We start from the raw sequence: 20,602 nt of genomic DNA on the forward strand, positions 1-20,602 counted from the left end.
GTACACTAGTGAAACATAGGGCACTTGTAATTATGTAATCAACTGCAAGAAAAATAAAATGCCATTAAAGCGGGTATATACGAGTTTGTCAAATATTTATGAATTTATATAAAATGTGTCAAAAACGTATTATATATATATATATATATTTCAATATAGATTTAAATAAAAGTTAAGAAGAACATGTGTCGAAAAATGCGAAATAAGCCAGATATTTAATTCTGAAATTGAAAACGGCTGTACAGCCGAAATCGCCAGAATGTATATCATACATGTACGATGTGAATCTAAACTTAGTTTAACGGTTTATTTGAATTCCTGCAACGATATCTATTCATTCATACGACACACGAACACTAACTCCAATCCAAATACAAAGACGAATGCTTCGGTTATTGTAGGAAAATATGTACGTCACAATCGGCACGGGCCGCTAATTTGTCTTTGCTGCATTTTATGAAATTCGGCTTTAATGTATAATTTTTCTTGCCTATTTTGTGTAATTGTAACATATTCTATCAATATATTACAATTAAACACATATAAATAATCGCATATACCCGGTTAAAAAGTCAAGCGTTACTTTTATATTCGCCGTTCATTTTTGTCGTTTTACAATGATGACTTCACGTATAATTGGCGATTAAATGCATTATTCGCTTTCAATAACACATTAATAATCCGGTTGAGTATATATATACATGCAGTGGTTCAGTGTACGAAAAATTATCAAATTTGCATTTTACCCGCTAAACTTCCAGATAAATATTTTTGTAGCCCAACATTTTCAAGGACCTATAATTACGTACCTTCTTATCTTTAAGAAAAATACTTCTACGAAATATTGTATTCAAATAACCTTATTATATAGGGTCATATCATAAGTATTGTAATAAGAAGCAGAATACAAATCAAGGGACGTAATTCAAAAATATTATATAATGTAAGTACGCAGTTATCTCTCTTGCCTTATCGTTTAACGGGTGATATCCGCGTGTATCTGTTTTTTATGAGCACAAACATTGATGTCAATAACAAGGTATTAATTCTCATTGTAAATACATCCATGCCTCTGTCGTCTTAGACAACATGTACGATAAACAAATACAAGTCTTTTTACAGACAAAAATTATCTCAATCAAAATATGGTTTGTGTTTGGTCCCTTGTTCAATAAAAATCATGAATGATGTGTGTAGTAGTATTAGCAGCAGTAATAATTGCAATATATTATGCATAAGAAAATCAAGTACACAAAGTAGAAGCGATAACAGTTATATCAAAACCAAGTTATTTAAATTGTACTTAATGGGTGGTGCGGTGGTCGAGTGGTAACACTCTGGTCTACCATTCCAGATGTCCCCGGTTCAAATCCCGGCCGGGGCACTGGAAATTTCAGAAATGCTTCAAGTGTTTCCCACCCAACTAGAGATGTACTGGTATGCTACCCAGGTAATTCTCGCGTGTATCGGTGCTATACACTGAGCACGTAAAAGAACCAAGGTATCTATTCGCAAAGAGCTAGGGTATCGCACCCGGATTCCTTGTATCCCAATACTGTCTCTTCTGCTTGCTGTCTCTTCAGCAAAACCAAAGGACCCCATTGGAAATAAGTGCTTGCACTTTCATGGGTTATCCTTGACCGCAAGGTCAAAAATAAATACAAATCAGAAGTAGTTATAACATTATTAAATGCCGAGCATTAAAAGCAAGCAGTAGGAGATCCATGGTATGATTCGAGTGAAGAATCTTTGCTGAGAAGCGGCGCATTTTATGACCAGGTTCAAGTTCTTAAGCATGTAACGAAATTACACATTGTTCGGGGAAAACATATAGTAACAAACAAAGTTCATTTCTCTTTTCATCGTGATTTATTTCTGTTTAATATTGTCTAAAACAACGCTGGCTAATGTACGTGTAATTCAATTTTACAGCACGGCGAACAATATGGCCGCCACGACAAGAAAACCTGACTGCTCTACTTTATTTTCTTTTTAGAACCATGAAAAATCAAACTGACCTAACAGGCTGTATACATTTTTTGATTTGCCATTATTAATATGTCGGTTGACCGACTCTCTTATGTTCCGAATTAATGAGCGGTCGGCAGGTGCTTTACAGAAATTATCTTATATAAACATGTCAACGAATATTTTTGATGGCTTTTCAAGATAAGTATATTCGGACTGTGTTTCATTACTAATCTTGTTTGACATCTTAAAGTATATACCTATAGGCAGTCACGTTTTAATTTGCACTATGTTCCGATTTAATGAAGCGTTCGGCAGGTGTTTGACAGAAATTATCTGTGTTTCATAACTAATCTTGTTTGACATCTTAAAGTATATACCTATAGGCAGTCACGTTTTAATTTGCACCGTGATAACCGTGGTACGTTTTAATGTAAACTTAATGACTTTCTCTTATCACTTGGTAAATATTTAAATTAAGATTCTATAATGTTTTTTAAACCATTATTTTCTCTATAATTAAACATATATTACATTATATTCTTTATAATTAAACATCTAAAAATAATCTCCACAATTCCAGAATCCTATTTATGAAATTATGGTTGTTGTGATAAAAGATTTATTAAAAACTTTCTACGATTATTAATGTATAAATACCAAGTATGTTACAAGCATGAAGACACTAAAATCAGTTCCAATGTATCATTCCTTTACTCAGGACAGTTACAAGAGTTACAGAATGTGTATAAACTTAGATGAGCTATGACAGATTTCCACGACGAGAGTCAGCTTCTAAAGTAAGAATATTTGAGCCTTGTTTTGAGAAAATTGGGCAAAATGCATGTGCGACGACACTTTTCGCTTTTATGGTATTTTTAGTTTCAAGGAAGTCCCTCCTTACCGAAAATCAAGTTTAGGCGGAAAGTGTTGTCACTGATTAGCCTGTGCGGACTGCACAGGCTTATCTGTGATGACACTTTACGCAAATGCATTAAGCCCAGTTTCTCAGAACAAGGCTTATATTAAGATGAGAATTTGTACAATCTCCTAAAAGTGCCAGGTTCTTAAACGTTAATATAACCTCTGCGGTTTTATTGATTTGTAAAGTTAATTTAAAGTGTGTTTCTAATAATTACATATTTCTGTTTCACGTACATTGCTAATTTTTGTTGAGTGTTTTCATGCGATAATACTATTCTGCAGAAGTCTGCAATAAACAAAGGCATTTGATCTTTTGATTGTTTTTGTTTTGTTTTTCATTTGTAAGATTTTTTACCGTTTTCAACAGTATTTCATTCCTATTTAGGATAACATTTACACAACTGACACGTGTCCTGGTCCAACATGTTCACCTGTAATGTGTGCACATACGTATTTCAGTGGCTATCCTAATTGTATCAGATTAACCCATTTATGCCTAGTGGTCTCTCCCATCCTACTTATTTGGATCGATTTATTTCCAAAATTAGGGATGTCTGGTATATTGATTTCTATATTTAGAATATTTCTTACAGAAATTCCTTTTAGCAAACAGCGCAGACCCCGATGAGACGCCGCGTCATGCGGCGTCTCATCTTGGTCTACGCTGTTTGCAAAGGCCTTTTTTCTAGACGCTAGGCATAAATGGGTTAAGGTAAGATTAAATTTAAAATTGGCCGTCTAAGAGATCGCCTGATAAATGATGACATATTTTATAATGTCGGGCGGAGAGCGAACCCGAACCTGCTTAGAATTGCACGAAAGTAAAGACCTTTTTGCCACAGACTTTCACAGTATCACGGCCGTGTTTAAATTTGTATCCCTGACAATAACACGTTACTATATTATATAGTGACCAGTTTGAAGGGGTTGTATCGGTTTGCAAAGTTTGATAATTTAAGCGTATCAAATAATCTTTTATTCGCGCCTGATTGTTGTTATACATCACTTCTGGTAAATCTAGTAAAAACTTTAATTTACAGAACATGTTTCTTGTTTATTATTGAACAAATCATAACTTTTTTGAATGACAAGAATTTAAACATTTTTTAAGACTGAAACGGTGTGCTTCCTATAGTCATATAGATAATTTATAACTTGCGATTCTGTCACGTCAATTACATATTCGAATAGGATGCTTGGGGTTTGTGAATAAATGTATCAAAAAATAATAAATGCACATCTGCATGGACATTAAAACGAGAACCATTTATAAAATTACGGTACACGTGGTTTACTCGACCATATGCTTAGTTAAGGGCTCTTTTCTTTTAGTAAGCTATTTTGTATACGACATGGAATATTTATAAGATTCTTGAAAGACAGTTTCAAATGACCTACACAGATTAAACTAATTACCGGCTAAGTATATTAACAGTTTCTTATTTTACAAAACATTTTCCCCTAAGCCAATGTCAAATTCAACTTTACTCGCCACGGTTGAACTGGGTGGTGTTTACTTTATCATAAATCACGTTCTATCTTTAAAGTTTACTTTGATTGTGTACGACCATGAATACAATTGCTATCTCAATCTTACATTAATTGTTCAGGTTCAATCGGAAATCTGGTTCATTTCGGTAAAAGATGCCACTGTGATACAAAATCGGCCATCGGTCACCCACAAAAATCAGCTTATCAAGAAATACCATCGCATTGGTTTGATCTTAATGGTCACGTAAATGGTCATTTAAATACACTTATTGCATCTGGTTCATTTCGGATAAAGACGCTACTGCGTTTCAAAATCGGTCAACTGAATAATAACCCATTAGGGATATACAAAAGTAGCTTAACAAGAAATACCATCGTATCGGTTTGATCCAAATTCGTAAATGGTCATTTAAATACACTAATTGCATATAATAGCGTGTCTCTATTTAACAACATATCACAAATACCCGCTGTAATATGTTTACACTACCCTTTGATATTTCGCGTATATTTATTAGGTAGATCCGATTGTAAAATAGTAGAAAAAACTAAATGTTTGATGAAAAAATAACTAAATAGATAAACGCCTACGACATTCATGATATGCCTTTAACGTGGGTTTTTGATGTTAAAGATATGCAAACACAAGTAATGAAGATTACAATTAAGCTTGTACGGATGTTGTTAATATATACATCAAGTCCGAAAATGCTTTTTTAAGACTTTTAGATAAGGAACCGAAATAATGAATGCAGACAATTGTATATATAAATACATACATATTATATATATATATATATATATATATAAATGTATATATATATATATAGGGGTTAACGTAAGAAATTGACATTCACTTGCCCGGGGGGCAAGTTACTTTGAACATCTACTTGCCCTCATTAAAAACTGGTTGCCCTATTTTGAAGTCAATTTTTTATTGTCATTTGATCTTTAAAGCATTGATTCACATGCATTATTATTCTAGATTTAGTTTCAGCTATAATCAATGTATCAACACTAAAAAATTAATCGTTTTTATAATATAAAGCTGTCAACAAAACAAAATCTGGACAGTTTTATTTCATTGAATAGTCACTATTGAATACAATACATATGAAAAGTTTATTACTATTTAAATTTTAAAACGATATACTTGTTACTATATCTATACAAGTTATGGCATAGATTAAAAGGGGGGAGGGCTTAAAATAGTACTGTGAAAATGATTGTTCAGAGATTGAAAATCATCATGATGTCTTTGATGAAGAGTTTCTCACTATTTTAAACTGTGAATATGTAACATACAAGTTATTCACAGTTTACGCTTTCGTGATTCATTTTCATATTTTCTCTTCCTTTCTTTTTCGGTTGTTTTGGTTTGTTCCTTTGAGTGTTTCGAGTTACTTTTATTAAAAATAGAAAAGATCGGCTGGACGCTACCGTCCGCCATGTTGAAACGTCTGCCGAGTAGAACTTGTTTTGAGCGTTTAGATTGGCTTATACAATGCAAGCGACCAATCATGTCTCGTTTTACTTGTACTTGATAAACAAATATATTGACCCAAAGATAATAAATAGATACAACGGGAAAAGTCGAAAAAATACTACAGTATGCTAATACGAAACGGACTTGCCCGGCGGACTATCTACTTTGGAAAATAACTTGCCCACGACGATTTTAACCCTGCACGGGCAAGCGGGCGTTCGCTTAAAAAAAGCCCTGAATGAATTTATTATATATATATATATATACATATGTTTTGGTAATATTGCCACAGCTGAGTAGGTGAGTTCGCTTTAGTGAAAATTTTGACGGACGACGAAGAAAGACCAATCACATTAACTAGCCCTAAAATTGATCTACAAATAGCCCAATTTTGTGTCACATTTGAATAATTTTCCATTTCCTCAAAAACGAATTATTTTACCATTCAACAAAATAAAGATCGTTTTGCAGTATGAACATTTATTTCAAACATGTACTATATACACTACAGTTTCAAGAACAGCAAATCAAGTAAGAAAATACAAAATAAACATATCATTTATTTGCGCCCGTGTTAATATTAAATATAAGATATACAACAGTCGTTTCGTTTCATATTTTGAAGTTTGAAATGAAATGTTAATAAATCTTTAGAAAGAACCATTTTTTGAAAGAAACATTCCACACTTTACGAGGATTTCATAACTAAATGACCGCCATGTTTTCAAACAATTAGTGACGTTTCATTCATTCTTTTGCAATCTAACAATGAAATGAGGAACATGATTAATCTGTTTTGCCAAGTTTGCAATGTCTGTAAATGTGTACAACAATATGAGTGAATTTATTGTAGCAAAGAAAAAAAAAAACGTTTAACTACTTCATGATCAATTCCAATAACAATAATATCAATTTTGTGTTTCTTATCGACACATTGTAAATAAAACTGGAAACGAAACTTACTTGAACTAAACGAACTTAACGATTAAATTTATAAAATATAACCACTTTTTTAAGCATATATTTTTGCATATGTAATTAGTAACCATCCAATATTTCATTCAAGGCCAAGAACAAAGAAGTTGCACTTTCAATCGATTCAGGAATTGGCAGTTGCTCCCGCTGCATTTCACACACATGTTCTAGGACGGGTATGAAGTCATCTTTACATCCAAACTGCGGTTTCTTTACAAAGTATCTCTCTTGAATACGATCAATGGTTTCCAATTCGCAAGGAAGCCGAAATGAAAAATCTCGGGTTCCATACGCCTCAAGCTGGTAGTACATTACTATCGGTATCCCATGTGGTGCTTCCACATGTCTTTGCTGCCGAATCCGATGAGAATTCCATAGATGGGTGAAAGGGTTCAGATCGCGTTGTATTAATGGTATGAAACAGAATCCCAAGCATTCTAAATGCACAGGATCATCAATCCGAAGCAAGCCGCTGTCTACCATATCCTTAAAATAGTTCCTCCAAAACACAGTAAAACTTACTCTAAAATTTACCCAAAAACGTTCAATTCTTTGATTGCCAGTGGATCTCCCAGTCATGTAACTGTTCATTCCAGACATGTTATCTATGCCATTAAACCTAAACGCTATCTGCATAGCCCGTACCCAAACGTTTTCTGTCCCTGCATCGCCACGACCCAGACGTGGAAGGCGACCAATCCGTTTCAAAAAGTTAACAAAGAAGCCCGCGATAATTCGAGGGTCATTATTCGAATAACATGCCTCCAGCCATAATATACATCTGGAAAATCCATCCACCGCAACGTTTATAGCAATTCCAAAAGGCTTTAGCTTATCATACCCATCAATGTGTATAGTAAAATTAGGACCTTTATTGGTATAGACTCTGTGTCGCAGGCGATGTGCAGACCTGAGAGCAACACCCTCAGGATCAATTACCTTCAATACACACCTTGTTGTTTCTTGGGTTACTTTGTCATTTGTGGTTGTGATGACCAGTTTCCATATAGTTTTATAACCACATACAGCCATCCCTCTTTTATATACTAAGCGAATCGCTCGTATAACGTCTGGAAGAGGAGATGACACGTTGCGTCTTTTGAGCCCTAACCTTCGCAGTATCCGTTTCAGTTGACTCAAACTGAGAGCAGTGTTGTGTAGGAAAAGAAAGAATCCACATATATCCAGACGCGTATAGCCCTGTATGTGATAACGCGAAATCCAAACATCCCTTTCTTGATTTGAAAGTACGGCTAACGATGAGTCAACATATATCAGTGCCACTGAGACACAAATCTGCAATATAAAAAAGTTGTGAGTCGTTAAACACACGTTTTGCATGTATTAGTTGAAGAGAAATATCTAAATGAATCAATCGAGATTTAAGCTCTCTAAATGCTCATAAAACCAAACGAACACATTAATATTTATTGTTTGCAAACATTGTATGTTATTTTTACCTTTATACCAAGGATTCCTGCTGTAAAAATGGACTGTCTGCGTGTTTCGAAAGAATATACCAGAAACAAAAAATCTGTTCGACGCCGGAAGTCATGAACCAATGTTGCAATAATGGGATGATGTCAAAATTCTACGACGACATGATACGAAAAAGGTTTCATGGCTTAAAAATAACTCATCGTGTCGACTAAAACTATGATGGCAAGTCATTTTCACCAGAGCATGACGCCAACAATTATGTAGATTTGTCGACTTAGATCATGTCGACCAAATTATTTTTTCGGGAAAAGCCGGAAACATTTACGTCGAGACTTCAACTTAATGTCGTTATGACGAGTAGAATTAAGGTGGGAAAAGCTACAAAACTATGTCGACATACCATGTTATTTCACAGTAAGTTGATATAAATTATTCCGGCATGACCACATTATTGGGGTGTACCATATACGTTTCCGTACTTAATGACTACCTGTTCTAAGTCGACATACTACGTGACGATCACGTTGCATAGTGCATTTAAATAGACCAATTTCGCATTACTACGACTGTTGCTATTTTTAGATATCACGTGACGCGTCGAATTTCAGAACAAGGCTGAACTTTCTTTAGTGGAGGATACCGATGTTATTATATCAGTTGATTATTATTGTTAACTTTCGGAATATTCATCAGCACTGACACTGGTTACAATAACGTCAAACATATGCATACAGACATGTGTTTAGTAAAAAAAATTATAAGTAATACTATGAACATTAAACATTCTAACATCTTACTAATAGTTCAATGACATAATATTTAGTACAATTAGTGTATCTTTAAAATCATTCTTTCATCTATATAAAAATACCCAAGTTACCCAAGGCAATCAGAGTAATGGTGGTCTAAAGACTCGGCATCGATAATTAAACAAAACAAAGATATACAATAGCTGTTTTATACTGTAACATAATAAAGCGTTGGGATGACAATGCATACACAAGTCCGATGAAGTGTTCGTTTTGATTTAATTCTACTAATTAACAAGTCCACACAATTTCCAATTAATTAGATACATTCAGTAACTCTCAAGATCGTAAAATATTGAAGTCCAATAATTAAAAATATGGCGGACGGCCAGAACCTTACGGGCCTGCCCCGCGATTCACAATTACAATGAGAGCACCGACCCTAAATACTACCGAAGATACTAGTAATACATATGCCCTGTTTTTAAAGCGCCTTTGAACGCACAATACTGTATGAAAAGGGCGCTATATAAATGTGGTATTATTTATACATTATTTAATCCGATGTAAATGCTAGCCAAATCTCTACAAAACACAATCTGACTCTTTTTCTACTAAATGGTTGCCTATGGATCTGGTAGCTACAATAAACTTGTTGATAATGGAAATGACCTACAATATCGTAACATTTTATTATGTAGTGGGTCGACTTTTGTTTGGTTTATAGCTTTATTTGATTTTCTCTATTGTATTTTGAACTCTGATCGCTCGCTGTTATGTATAATCTTTTATATACCGACAAGGGGTTTAATTTAATCATGCAAAAACTGTCTTTACATTTGAAGTCTGTTATACAATAATGTTTACATTTGCACTATTGTCGGTATGTGTCGACCGATTATAATCCATGTATTACGTTACAATACAATACATAGCAATACATGTATATAACTATATTTCTCAACGGTATGGGTGTGTTGATGTGTGATGTTTTTTATGATCGATCTTTATAGGACTAGGCCCTATTTAATGACGGAGTTTTCTTTTACCGACACCCGCTAAATAGTTAAATGTTTAGCATTACATTTTTTAAATATTTAAAACTAACAGTTTATATAGCGCTTTAATAGGTATCCGGACTTTCGTTCCCACGGACAATCGTTCTTAAGCAAATTTTGACAATGCACCAGTTCGTTCCTACGTTGTTTTGACTACCAGGACATTCGCTCAAACGTTATTTTGACAACCCAGAAAATCGTTCTAACATTATTTTGACAGTCCGAATATTCTTTCCTACATAATGTTCACAACCCGGACATTCGTTTCTACATAATTTTTACATCCGGACATTGATTCCTACACTTAAAGGCAATACCTTAACTGGGAAAACAATACGTACATGTATATATAGTAAAGGGCCATCCATTCAAATTCAACATGGAACTTTAAACAAACGAACGCGATCGGTCTGTGTTATGCATTGAGGGTCACTCGTACGCCAAGAAACACCATTTAAGTCTACAAAACGGTGACCATGCAGTTAAAGTCTCCCCGATTTCCGCAAGGTTTCGCATATTACAGGTATCAGTGTTGTCGATATATTCGAATAATTGTTAACGTTATCATGCTCATGCTCACGAAATATTTTTAAAACTTAATAAGAATAATATATAAATATGAAAAATAGCACACTATTTTACTAATGACACATTAAAAAATTCTGGGTTGTCAATATAATTAAGGAATTATTGTCCGGATTGTCAAAATAACGAACGAACGATTGTCCGTGGTGTCAAAACAACGTAGGAACGAACGTCAATCTGTGTCAAAATTAGCGTAGGAACGATGTCCGTCATTCATTTTATAATTATGATTAAACTGGCTAATATCTATTCAGTATATATAGTTCTGACAATCTGTAAGGAAAAAAGGACATTCAATTTGAGTATTTGGTGTTTAATTAATTCTAGAAATGACTACGCTATACTTCTACCTGGAGAAGACATGAAGGTATCATATATTGTGTTTATTGACCAGACATCTACGTGTGGTTTATGACAACTTGTTGCTATTTAGTATTTGACGGCACAGTATCTGATCACAACGAGATATATAGAATCTTGCATGAGTGGTCGTTTTGTATTGAATTAATTAAACGAGTCATCTAAATAAAGATAAAAACTAGGCTTGCCGAGTTTTTATCTTTATTTGGATGACTAGTTTAATAAATTCAATACAAAATGACCACGAATCTAAGATTCTATTTATAACATGACCACAAATTTTCTCTTTATTTTATGCTCTTTTCACCGTTTATTCACATTGTAAAAGAGTTGAACTGAAGAAATTCGCTGGAATAATGACGTCATTTCGTTACAAAAATGACGTCATTTCACAGTTATATAACTAGTGTAATAACACCCGTGTAATAAACAAAATTGAGCATTACGTTATTTCACTCCTGGAGCGTAGGTCATGTTATAAAATTCGTTTGTAGAAAACTAAGTGGCAATAAAACCACAGATCTATCAATGAACAAGATAATTGATCAATCTTTGATAAAACACCGCGATAAAAATGCTCACGCGAAGAGTGTAAAATTGCATGTCAACAATTAAATACATAAAACACTTATATTAATTAAGAACATTTATTTAGTACATAAATACTTAAAATGGGCATTATATACTAATTCTAATTCTGACAATTTCATCTTGAGTTGACAATATTATTACGTCGCCGAAAGTTTCATAGAGTGAATGATTTAAATCAAATGCGGCGTTGGTTTAAACATATTTATTCAATAATGTGTTTTACAACAAAATGTACAAGCATCTAAAGTTTATAGGATTGGAACGATAGCTAGGCTAGTAGGGTTCCTTTCCTCAAAGGAGAGGAAATGCGGCGTTGCGTGGCACTATTAGCATTTGATACACGTTCAGCCTCGTTCTGATATTCTGCGAGTCACGTTACTTCGCCCTCTTATCAATTTCGGCGTATTGTGAAAAGGATCTCAAATGTACTCAAGTGAGTACAAGTTTAAATAATGATTTTTTTATTGCTGTTTACGATCCATTCAAAATCTTTCCATTGAACATAATATTCAAATTTTTATATCAATTTGTGAATAACTGATATCTCATTGCCAAATTTACTTATGACTATAGCTGTTCTCAAGCCACGAAGCGTATATTGAAAGGAGATGAATCGAGTACTTGACCCTTACTGTAGTAAATTTAATCTTATGCAAAAAGTTATCATCCGATTTTATTGGTTTATACGTTATCTTATTGCTTATTAATTCCTCTTTAAAAATATAACTTTTAGTTTATTCCCGTTGGTATTAATGGATTTATAGCGAGTTAAACACAAGAAATAAACATTTTATGTTTAACCACCCGACGTGAGTGGGTACATCAAAATGTACAACCTCGGCGCTTCGATGTACGCTAATTATAAAAGGTCGATAGTTACGGTCACGTGACTCAGTTTCGAAAAGATATTTGCCGATACGGTCCCGTTTCTTATCCGTGTCAACTAGAGTCAGTGCTCAAGCAAATAACATACAACTGTTTACTTACCTGTACTGATGCTGTTTATATCACACTTTACAGCATATTCATTCAAGCCAAGTGGATAAACTCTACGTTAAGAGGATATACGTCGTGGTCTCAAAATGAACGGCACAAGGTAGGATTGTGTTGCCTGTTTATGATTTTAACCATTAGTAATACAAATATAATTATCGTTATTAATTATTATCATAAGAATCTTCTGTATTTATTTATTTTATTATGATTGAAATAATACATATTATTATGAATTTTATTATAATCTGTACACAATAAATAAATATTAATAAAGAATAATAGTTGTAGTTGGGCCTTTTCACAGATTTTGGCACGTATTGAAGTTTGTCATTAAATGCTTTATATTGATAAATTTAAACATTAGACCAAAAATTCTCCAGTAACAGAACTACAAGAATACAATTTAAAAAAGAAAAGAAAAAAAAGTAATCCGCAACAGGGCTCGAACCAATAACCCCCGGAGTCCTGAAGTAAAAAGTCTTTCGTTTGAAACACTCGACCACCCGTGCTCATGTTATGAAGTGATGCATTTTTTTCTTTATATATTCAATCCTCGAAGTTTCACAAAATATAACGACAACAACAGAACTTTCCAAATTATTCAATCGTTTCGCGTTGCAACGCTTTATAATTTTCAGGTTTTCAAATCGTCAAAAGCATACATATAATTGATATTTTAGAGCATGGTTCATGTTCAGTAGTACTATTTCCTCACAACTATCATAACTAAAACGAAAATTTGCGAATCTGAAACAACTTTTTTAAATTTTGTCAATTAAACAAAACGTGAAAGGGCCCATTTAAATATAACAGCAAATAATACACGAAAATAAAAACATAATATGTATTTTTAGATCATTATAAATAAACATGACAAAATAAAAATACGGAAAGTAAATCATTTATTTCTTTTTATCACATGCCATACCCTGTTTCCCATGTAATATAACCATTGCATATATTTTTATCTTACACATGTGTAATATACTTTGTAAGCGTTTTTATTGGCTTATTTTCGTTCGACTGAGCAATCGCATTTTGTTACTTTGCTGAAATGACGTTGCAACGTCAAATGACGTCACGTAATGTAAACAACATTCGGGATTTATCATTATGTTTGCGTAAATATTTATTTAATTTGCTCATTTAAAAAAAATGTGATAAAAAGATCTGACACTCGTTGTCATTTCCTACCATATTTTATTAAACTCGTCCAGGAAATTCGTAAGTAAGCTCGCAAAAGGCTCGCTTACTAACTAAATTCCTGAACTCGTTTAATAACATATGGTATGATATGACAACTCGTGCCAGATCCTATATATATCGTTTTATATTGTTCTCATTTATATTATAAACCAAAACGTGTTATTCGTCTCTTTGCTTGTCGAGTGTCAACCTTAAATGGCGACAAGCGAATTTTAAGCGAAGCAAGATGCGACACGCGACATTTCAAACGAGTAGCGACCATATATGGCGCACATATCGTGCATTGTCGTCTTTCGACTTAAACTCATTGCGCACGACATATGCCATCCAGAGCGACGCTCGACATTTGCTTAATAAAATGTTTCAAATGTCGCGCGTCGCTCAGGATGAAAAACTTTCGATTGCCGAGCGTCGGCCATGAAATGATTACACTAAAAGCGGCTCCAAGTTAAAACAAAAATTATCCAAAAGCAAAAATTACAGATAAAATAATCAAAACAGCCTCACGTTGCGTTAAAACGGCCATACAGATGGTTATAATTTATTGAATTATTATTAATGGTATTTTTCATTATTTTACCATGTGATTAAATAAAATAAACGACGAGGAAAGCTTTTCATTATAATACAAATTTAAAATCACCTACTTACATAGGAGTCAATGGTTAAAAGATGTTAGTGATTGCAGTAAGTGATTGAATCGGATTTGAGATTAAATGATATTTACATGGTGTATTTGCATGCCGAGTGCTCAAAAAATTATCATACAATCTATAAATAAAAAACGAAAAACAACAACAACCTATTGCGCATACGATCACACGATTACAAATTGAAATGACAGCTTTATTATCAAGTTGTAAGCGATACAAGTTCACAATTTGCATCTCTGATTTCGTTTGCACTTAGAAACAATATGCAAATTCAGAGTGTTTGAATGAAATTTGCATAATTGATACATCGTTTTTTTATGTTTTGCTGACTGCCTCGTGAAAACTATGAAAACAGGAAGTACTTAAAAACAATATAATATAAAAATCAATATAAGCTCTATTTATTGAAAACCAAATCAATATACAACGTATTAACGCATTAATGTTACGAGCAATTTAAACGTTTACTAATAAGAAACAAAAATGAATACTCGTATTGCGAGACGTCTTGTTCTTCTGAAATCCGACTAAAATATAAATAGTAGTAGTAGTAGTAGTAGTAGTAGTAGTAGTAGTAGTAGTAGTAGTAGTAGTAGTAGTAGAAGTAGCAACAGTAGCAGTAGCAGCAGCAGTAGTAGTAGTAGTAGAAGTAGAAGTAGTAGAGAACAGAGGGGGTAATTACGAGACAATCAAGAATGCGACGGCCGAGCCGAAACAGGTATTTTTCCATATTATACACTTTATTTCTTATTTTTTAATTTTTAAAAGCCGCTCACGTTACTGTCATTTCATTAACCCATTTATGCCTAGTGGACTCTCCCATCCTTCTAAATTGGATCAATTTATTTCCAAAATTAGGGATGTCTAGTATATTTATTTCTATATTTAGAATACTTCTTACAGAAATTCCTTTAAGCAAACAGCGCAGACCAAGATGAGACGCCGCATCATGCGGCGTCTCATCTGGGTCTACGCTGTTTGCCAAGGCCTTTTTCTAGACTCTAGGCATAAATGGGTTAAGGTAGTGATAGGCGTTTATTTCGTATTTATTATTCGTTGTATATGTCGACTTTCCTCGCCGCGAAATTTCTTAGCGGAAGCTATAATTATGTGATCCTGATTAGAAAATTCGTTGCGAGTAAAGTCAACATATTGAGCGAATATTAATACTTATTAGTCGCCACTTATGTTCTTGATGATATGGCTGGAAAGTAAGCGGCATTAAAAAAAAATGAATACAAGTTATAAAGGATGTGTCAAAGGAATTTCTGTAAGAAATATTCTAAATATAGAAATAAGTATACTAGACATTGCTAATTTTGGAAATAAATTGATCCAATTTAGAAGGATGGGAGAGTCCACTAGACTTAAATGGGTTAAAGAATGTATTTTATTTGTAGAGCATATACACGTGTCTGCTACGCATAAATTCATTGAAGGTACATATCGTTCACGCATTTTATAGTAGATATAATTATTTTGAATCCAATATTCTGCAACGATTAAAAACTTAGAACCGTTAATAAACTACTGCGTGTGCATCGAAGCGACGCAAAGCCTCATTACGTTTAAATATGATATTAACTCTTGCAGTTATTAAAAGTGCGACGCATGGATCTTTCATTTAATTGATGTTGCCTTTTGTAAATGAAATGCTTACTTTCACTTTCAAAAATTTAAACAACAAAACTGAAAATTATCCTATACTTTAGACACCAATGTATCTTACTATATATGTATGCTGACACAATATTCATACGAATGACGAATGACAAACGGGCCCAGCGCGTTCTGCAATGATAAAGTATTGCCAGCTTTTCACATAGAAAATAAAAAGAAGTTTATTGTGCAGATTCATTGCAGCAGACTTACGTTATAAGCTATATCAGTTAAATACTAAACATGACATGCAATAATTGTTTCGCGTGTTTTGATTTAGATTTCTTCAAGTCAGGGTAGAAAAAAATCTATCATCGGGCCACTTAATGGTTTAAAAAAACACTTAATCCTCTCAGAAAAAAACGTTTGATCGGACCAACAAGGACCAACAATAAATATTTATCTGACAAACTTTGAAAATATTAGCGTACTATATTTTTTAAACGAACGCGTAACGTCGAAAATAATAAACGATCATCTGCATTTTATCTAATATTTGACTCTTATATATAGAACTTAAAAATTACATTCCGTAATGACTTATATTTGAAACGAAATCCAACTGTACATGTAAGCATAAACATGCACATACCTATAATTTTACATTGTTGAACTCAATTCAATGCATTTATATCAGTTAAACGTTATGTATAATAATTGAAAATTAATGGGAACTCAAATCAGTATCAACATTTCTATGTATTGCATTATTACAATATTTATATATTATGCATGCTATATAATAACATTATTATAAAAGTATGTCTACTTTTTTTGTCACGTTGGGATTATAAGTTTTATATATTTGTATGACATGTGAAAGATGTTGTTGACGATACATTTTGTCAATGTCTGCTCTGCTTTGTTTATATCCTAAATTCACTTAGGCGTTAATGTTTTTAGTTGTTCGCTTGCGAACAATTTAGGTTCATACCACGCGTTTCAAACAAGTTTTCTTAGTTACGATCCGGAAAGCTGCCGCATTCGCGCCGCTGCGCCGACAAATAGTTGTATAATTTATGCTAGAGGTTTGAGTTCTTCAACTATATTCAGTCACAAATGGAAACATAATATGAATATCGTGTTAAATGGAATATTTTTAACGGAGCGTATATATAAAAGAATCAATAAATAATGTTTGAATTATACGTGTCGCGGAAGAGAATTGCATGAATGATTAAAATAGTCCACTATATGCTGCGTCTAAATCACGTGATATTTTTGCTCAGATGCGGGAAAATGAAACTACTGCTTATCAACAAGTATAGTGGGGTGCCCAATACACTTTCACGAGTCTGTTGCGTTACCTCGTTGATAGTGCTTGCTACTACAGCGGGGTTAACATTGATATGTCTGGAAAACGTTCTTTTGTTCTGAACAGATTGCGGCGATCATTTGTATTCATGGTGCTAGCAACGTAATATCATAAGGTAAAGTTTTTTTATGTTCACTGTTCTCAATTCATAAAACGTTGAACATGAGTTAACCCATAACTACAGGCATAGTATTGACAACAACAAAAATGCTTTATAATCGCTAAAACCGAACATAAAAAACAACTTAATATAAAAAGAAATATCTTTTAAAAGATAGTCTGCGTAAATGTTGACTTTGAAATAAAATTTGAAATTTGCGTTTCTAAATAATACAATTGAAAAAAATTCACTATTTTGTTTTTTACACTTGTAAATAAATGAAATGTGTGTAACGTCTTAAATTATGCAAAAGCGAACAGCTTTAGTGCCTTCAGCGCTTTGATGTTGTTTATGCATTGCATACACTATTGCAAGTGGGTGTTGACTGCACACGCACTGTTTCTTACTTTTCCAGCACTGAATCTTTTACCAAGAGCCGGTCAGGCAGTAGCCGAGTGCTCGTGTTCCTCGTGGTGTTATTCGCACTGACAACTGTGGCATTGGCAGTGGTGGTAGCACTGACCGTGCTGAAGGTCAAGGACATAGGTAAACCATTTCAATTTTATTCCATGTCGAGGAATGACTCTATTTCTACGTAACACAGCTTAAATACAGTTATGCTGCTTAAATTGTTTACATGTAAACGTTTTTGTTATGAAATATTTATAGCTAGACACGATACACCACTATCTTACCCTCCATAAGCAGTAATTATTCGCTTGGATTATTTCCTATAGTGGCTGTCGGTTGTGTTTGTTCATGTTATTATTAAGTTGTATGACGCCTTAACAGTATTAGTTGAGTGGTACGCGTGAATCAATTTAATTCTATTCCAATATAGAAATTTATAAAGGATCATATCGGAAATTTAATGTATTCATGCATACAGGTCAATATCAGGTTAATATTGGTTACATTGAATATACAACAAAATGTTGTTGTTTACGCAACGCCGTTTCAGAAAATCGTTTCTATTTTTCTGTAAATTAAAAAAAGTTATACAATTACCCAAATTATTAGAAAAGGTCAGTACTTCATTACGTTTCTTGTATTAAATTTCCAGAGAATCTAGTTCCTGTCGCTACAGAACCACCATCAACAGCGGAAAGTATTGGTTAAATTGGTTATATATATATATATATATATATATATATATATATATATATTATATATATATATATATATATATATATATATATATATTGTTAAATTAAAATCTTATATAAATATGCATGCATGCAATCTTTAAATTTGATTTGTTGTAATGTTGCTCAATATATTAAAATATACTTATTCATTCATTAATATGTCCATTGGACAAAATTTACATGTGACTGCATGTGTTTACGGTCGCAATTAAACTTGAACAATAAGCAGTCTTTTCTAACATTATACGATCAACTAAATATTCTTATCCAAATCAAACGTGTTTGCATACAAGCGTTGTGTGTTTCATACATGTGTAAAACTATTCTTGTTTGAAATAAATACGTTTTAACTAACTAAAATATTGTTTTACAAAACAAGATAAAGTTGGCTCAGTAAATTAGTTTTTCTCAACTTACGCTTTTGTATAAGTTGCCAAAACGATGACAAGATATATTGAGGTATGGAACATTTTTTCCATTTTCGTAAATAAACAAACATTTTCAGTCCTGGTGGAGTGTTTTCCATACATTTTTAACATAAGGACTATTTTGCCATGACTAATATCCTATTTAAAATGCCGTTTTGGAAGAGCACACAATTTACAAGAACTCATAATAAATATTGATGCAATTTTGACAACATACAATATTTATTTTTATCAAAATGTTGGTAAATGAATCGTATATTGCGTTTATTTAATTACGCTGACATGAATAAGTTTTGAGGCAAACTTGCCGTCAAGTTAAGGTAAGCATAGTACTATACTTGCACGTTTTGCAAACTTTGTCTTTTCAGCGGAATCGGATATATGCCTGACAGAGGCTGCGTTATGGCGGGTGTGTAGAATACCAACATCAAATATAACCGGAACAATAAGACAGACCTTTGTTCTTTTAACCTTTTTGTAGATGTAAAATATATAGTCCCCAATATGTTATTAGCTCCACTCTTCTTATACTGATTTGCGTATTTGGCTTAACTTTTCACAGTTGAATATCATTAATTCGTAGTTGATTGTAAAGTGATGAATTTGTTTCTGTAAGTCATTTTTTGGTCAAATTATTGAGTAAATTTGAATTATTATGTTGAAGCAACTGAAAGTTTGATTAATCTGTGTCCATACTTGTTTAATGATGACATCAGTATCTTGACTTATCTAGTTACATATATCTTTTCTGCCAATGAAATGGACGTCTATCGTATGTTCTAAACAATTTATGTATTTAGCCGCCAGGTTGCGTGGCGCCATGGATACTAAGGTGAACCCATTGTGATGACTTTTCAACTTTGCGTGGCGGTACGTGGATCCAAAAGCACGTGATACCAGAGGACAAGAGTTCGTTTGGCACTTTCACCCAACTTGGGGATGACGTAAATGTCATATGTAAAAGGTGTGAGTACTTTATTTATTTACGAAATACGACGAATGCATTGACCTTACCCTAATAGTAGCTTCAACTTAACGTTAATTTATGTCACCACCTTGACATGTCGTAATTATTTAGTTATTTCACGCTAAGGAAACTAATGATTCGTATGCATTCACATCAAACCATTCACTTGACCGAAAGTTCAGTGGCGTATTCGATATTTATAACACATGCTAGTGTGCAAACTGGAATATTTATGTTAAAGACTTTATTTCGAGACGATGCTTACACTCATATGAACAAATGTAAACAAATTAAGTTCTTTAATATATTTCTTTGCATAATTTCACTATAAACCGCTTAAAAAAGTCAACATAAACTGTGTAATGAAATTTTCATTGCAAATGTCGTTTGTTTATCAAATGTAACGTTCAAAATGCTATACAATCTTACGGAATGTCTGGTTTACTACTACAGTTGTTTTTACCCTTTGTGAACAGTTTTCGCAATATTTAGAGCTGTGAATT

The 20,602-nt window shown here is 33.1% G+C and overlaps 1 protein-coding gene across 1 annotated transcript in view; it reads left to right on the forward strand.

Moving 5' to 3' along the window:
- Window positions 1-12,709: 12,709 nt before the first annotated feature.
- The window catches only part of LOC127831231 (membrane metallo-endopeptidase-like 1), a 34,956-nt gene continuing 27,063 nt past the window's right edge, over window positions 12,710-20,602 (forward strand). The window contains 2 exon segments of the mRNA XM_052356217.1: window positions 12,710-12,723; window positions 17,972-18,102. Of these exon segments, the coding sequence (XP_052212177.1) occupies window positions 12,710-12,723; window positions 17,972-18,102 (145 nt within the window).

The sequence above is a fragment of the Dreissena polymorpha genome, chromosome 5, assembly GCF_020536995.1.
Source record: "Dreissena polymorpha isolate Duluth1 chromosome 5, UMN_Dpol_1.0, whole genome shotgun sequence".
NCBI classification, from domain to species: Eukaryota; Metazoa; Mollusca; class Bivalvia; order Myida; family Dreissenidae; genus Dreissena; species Dreissena polymorpha.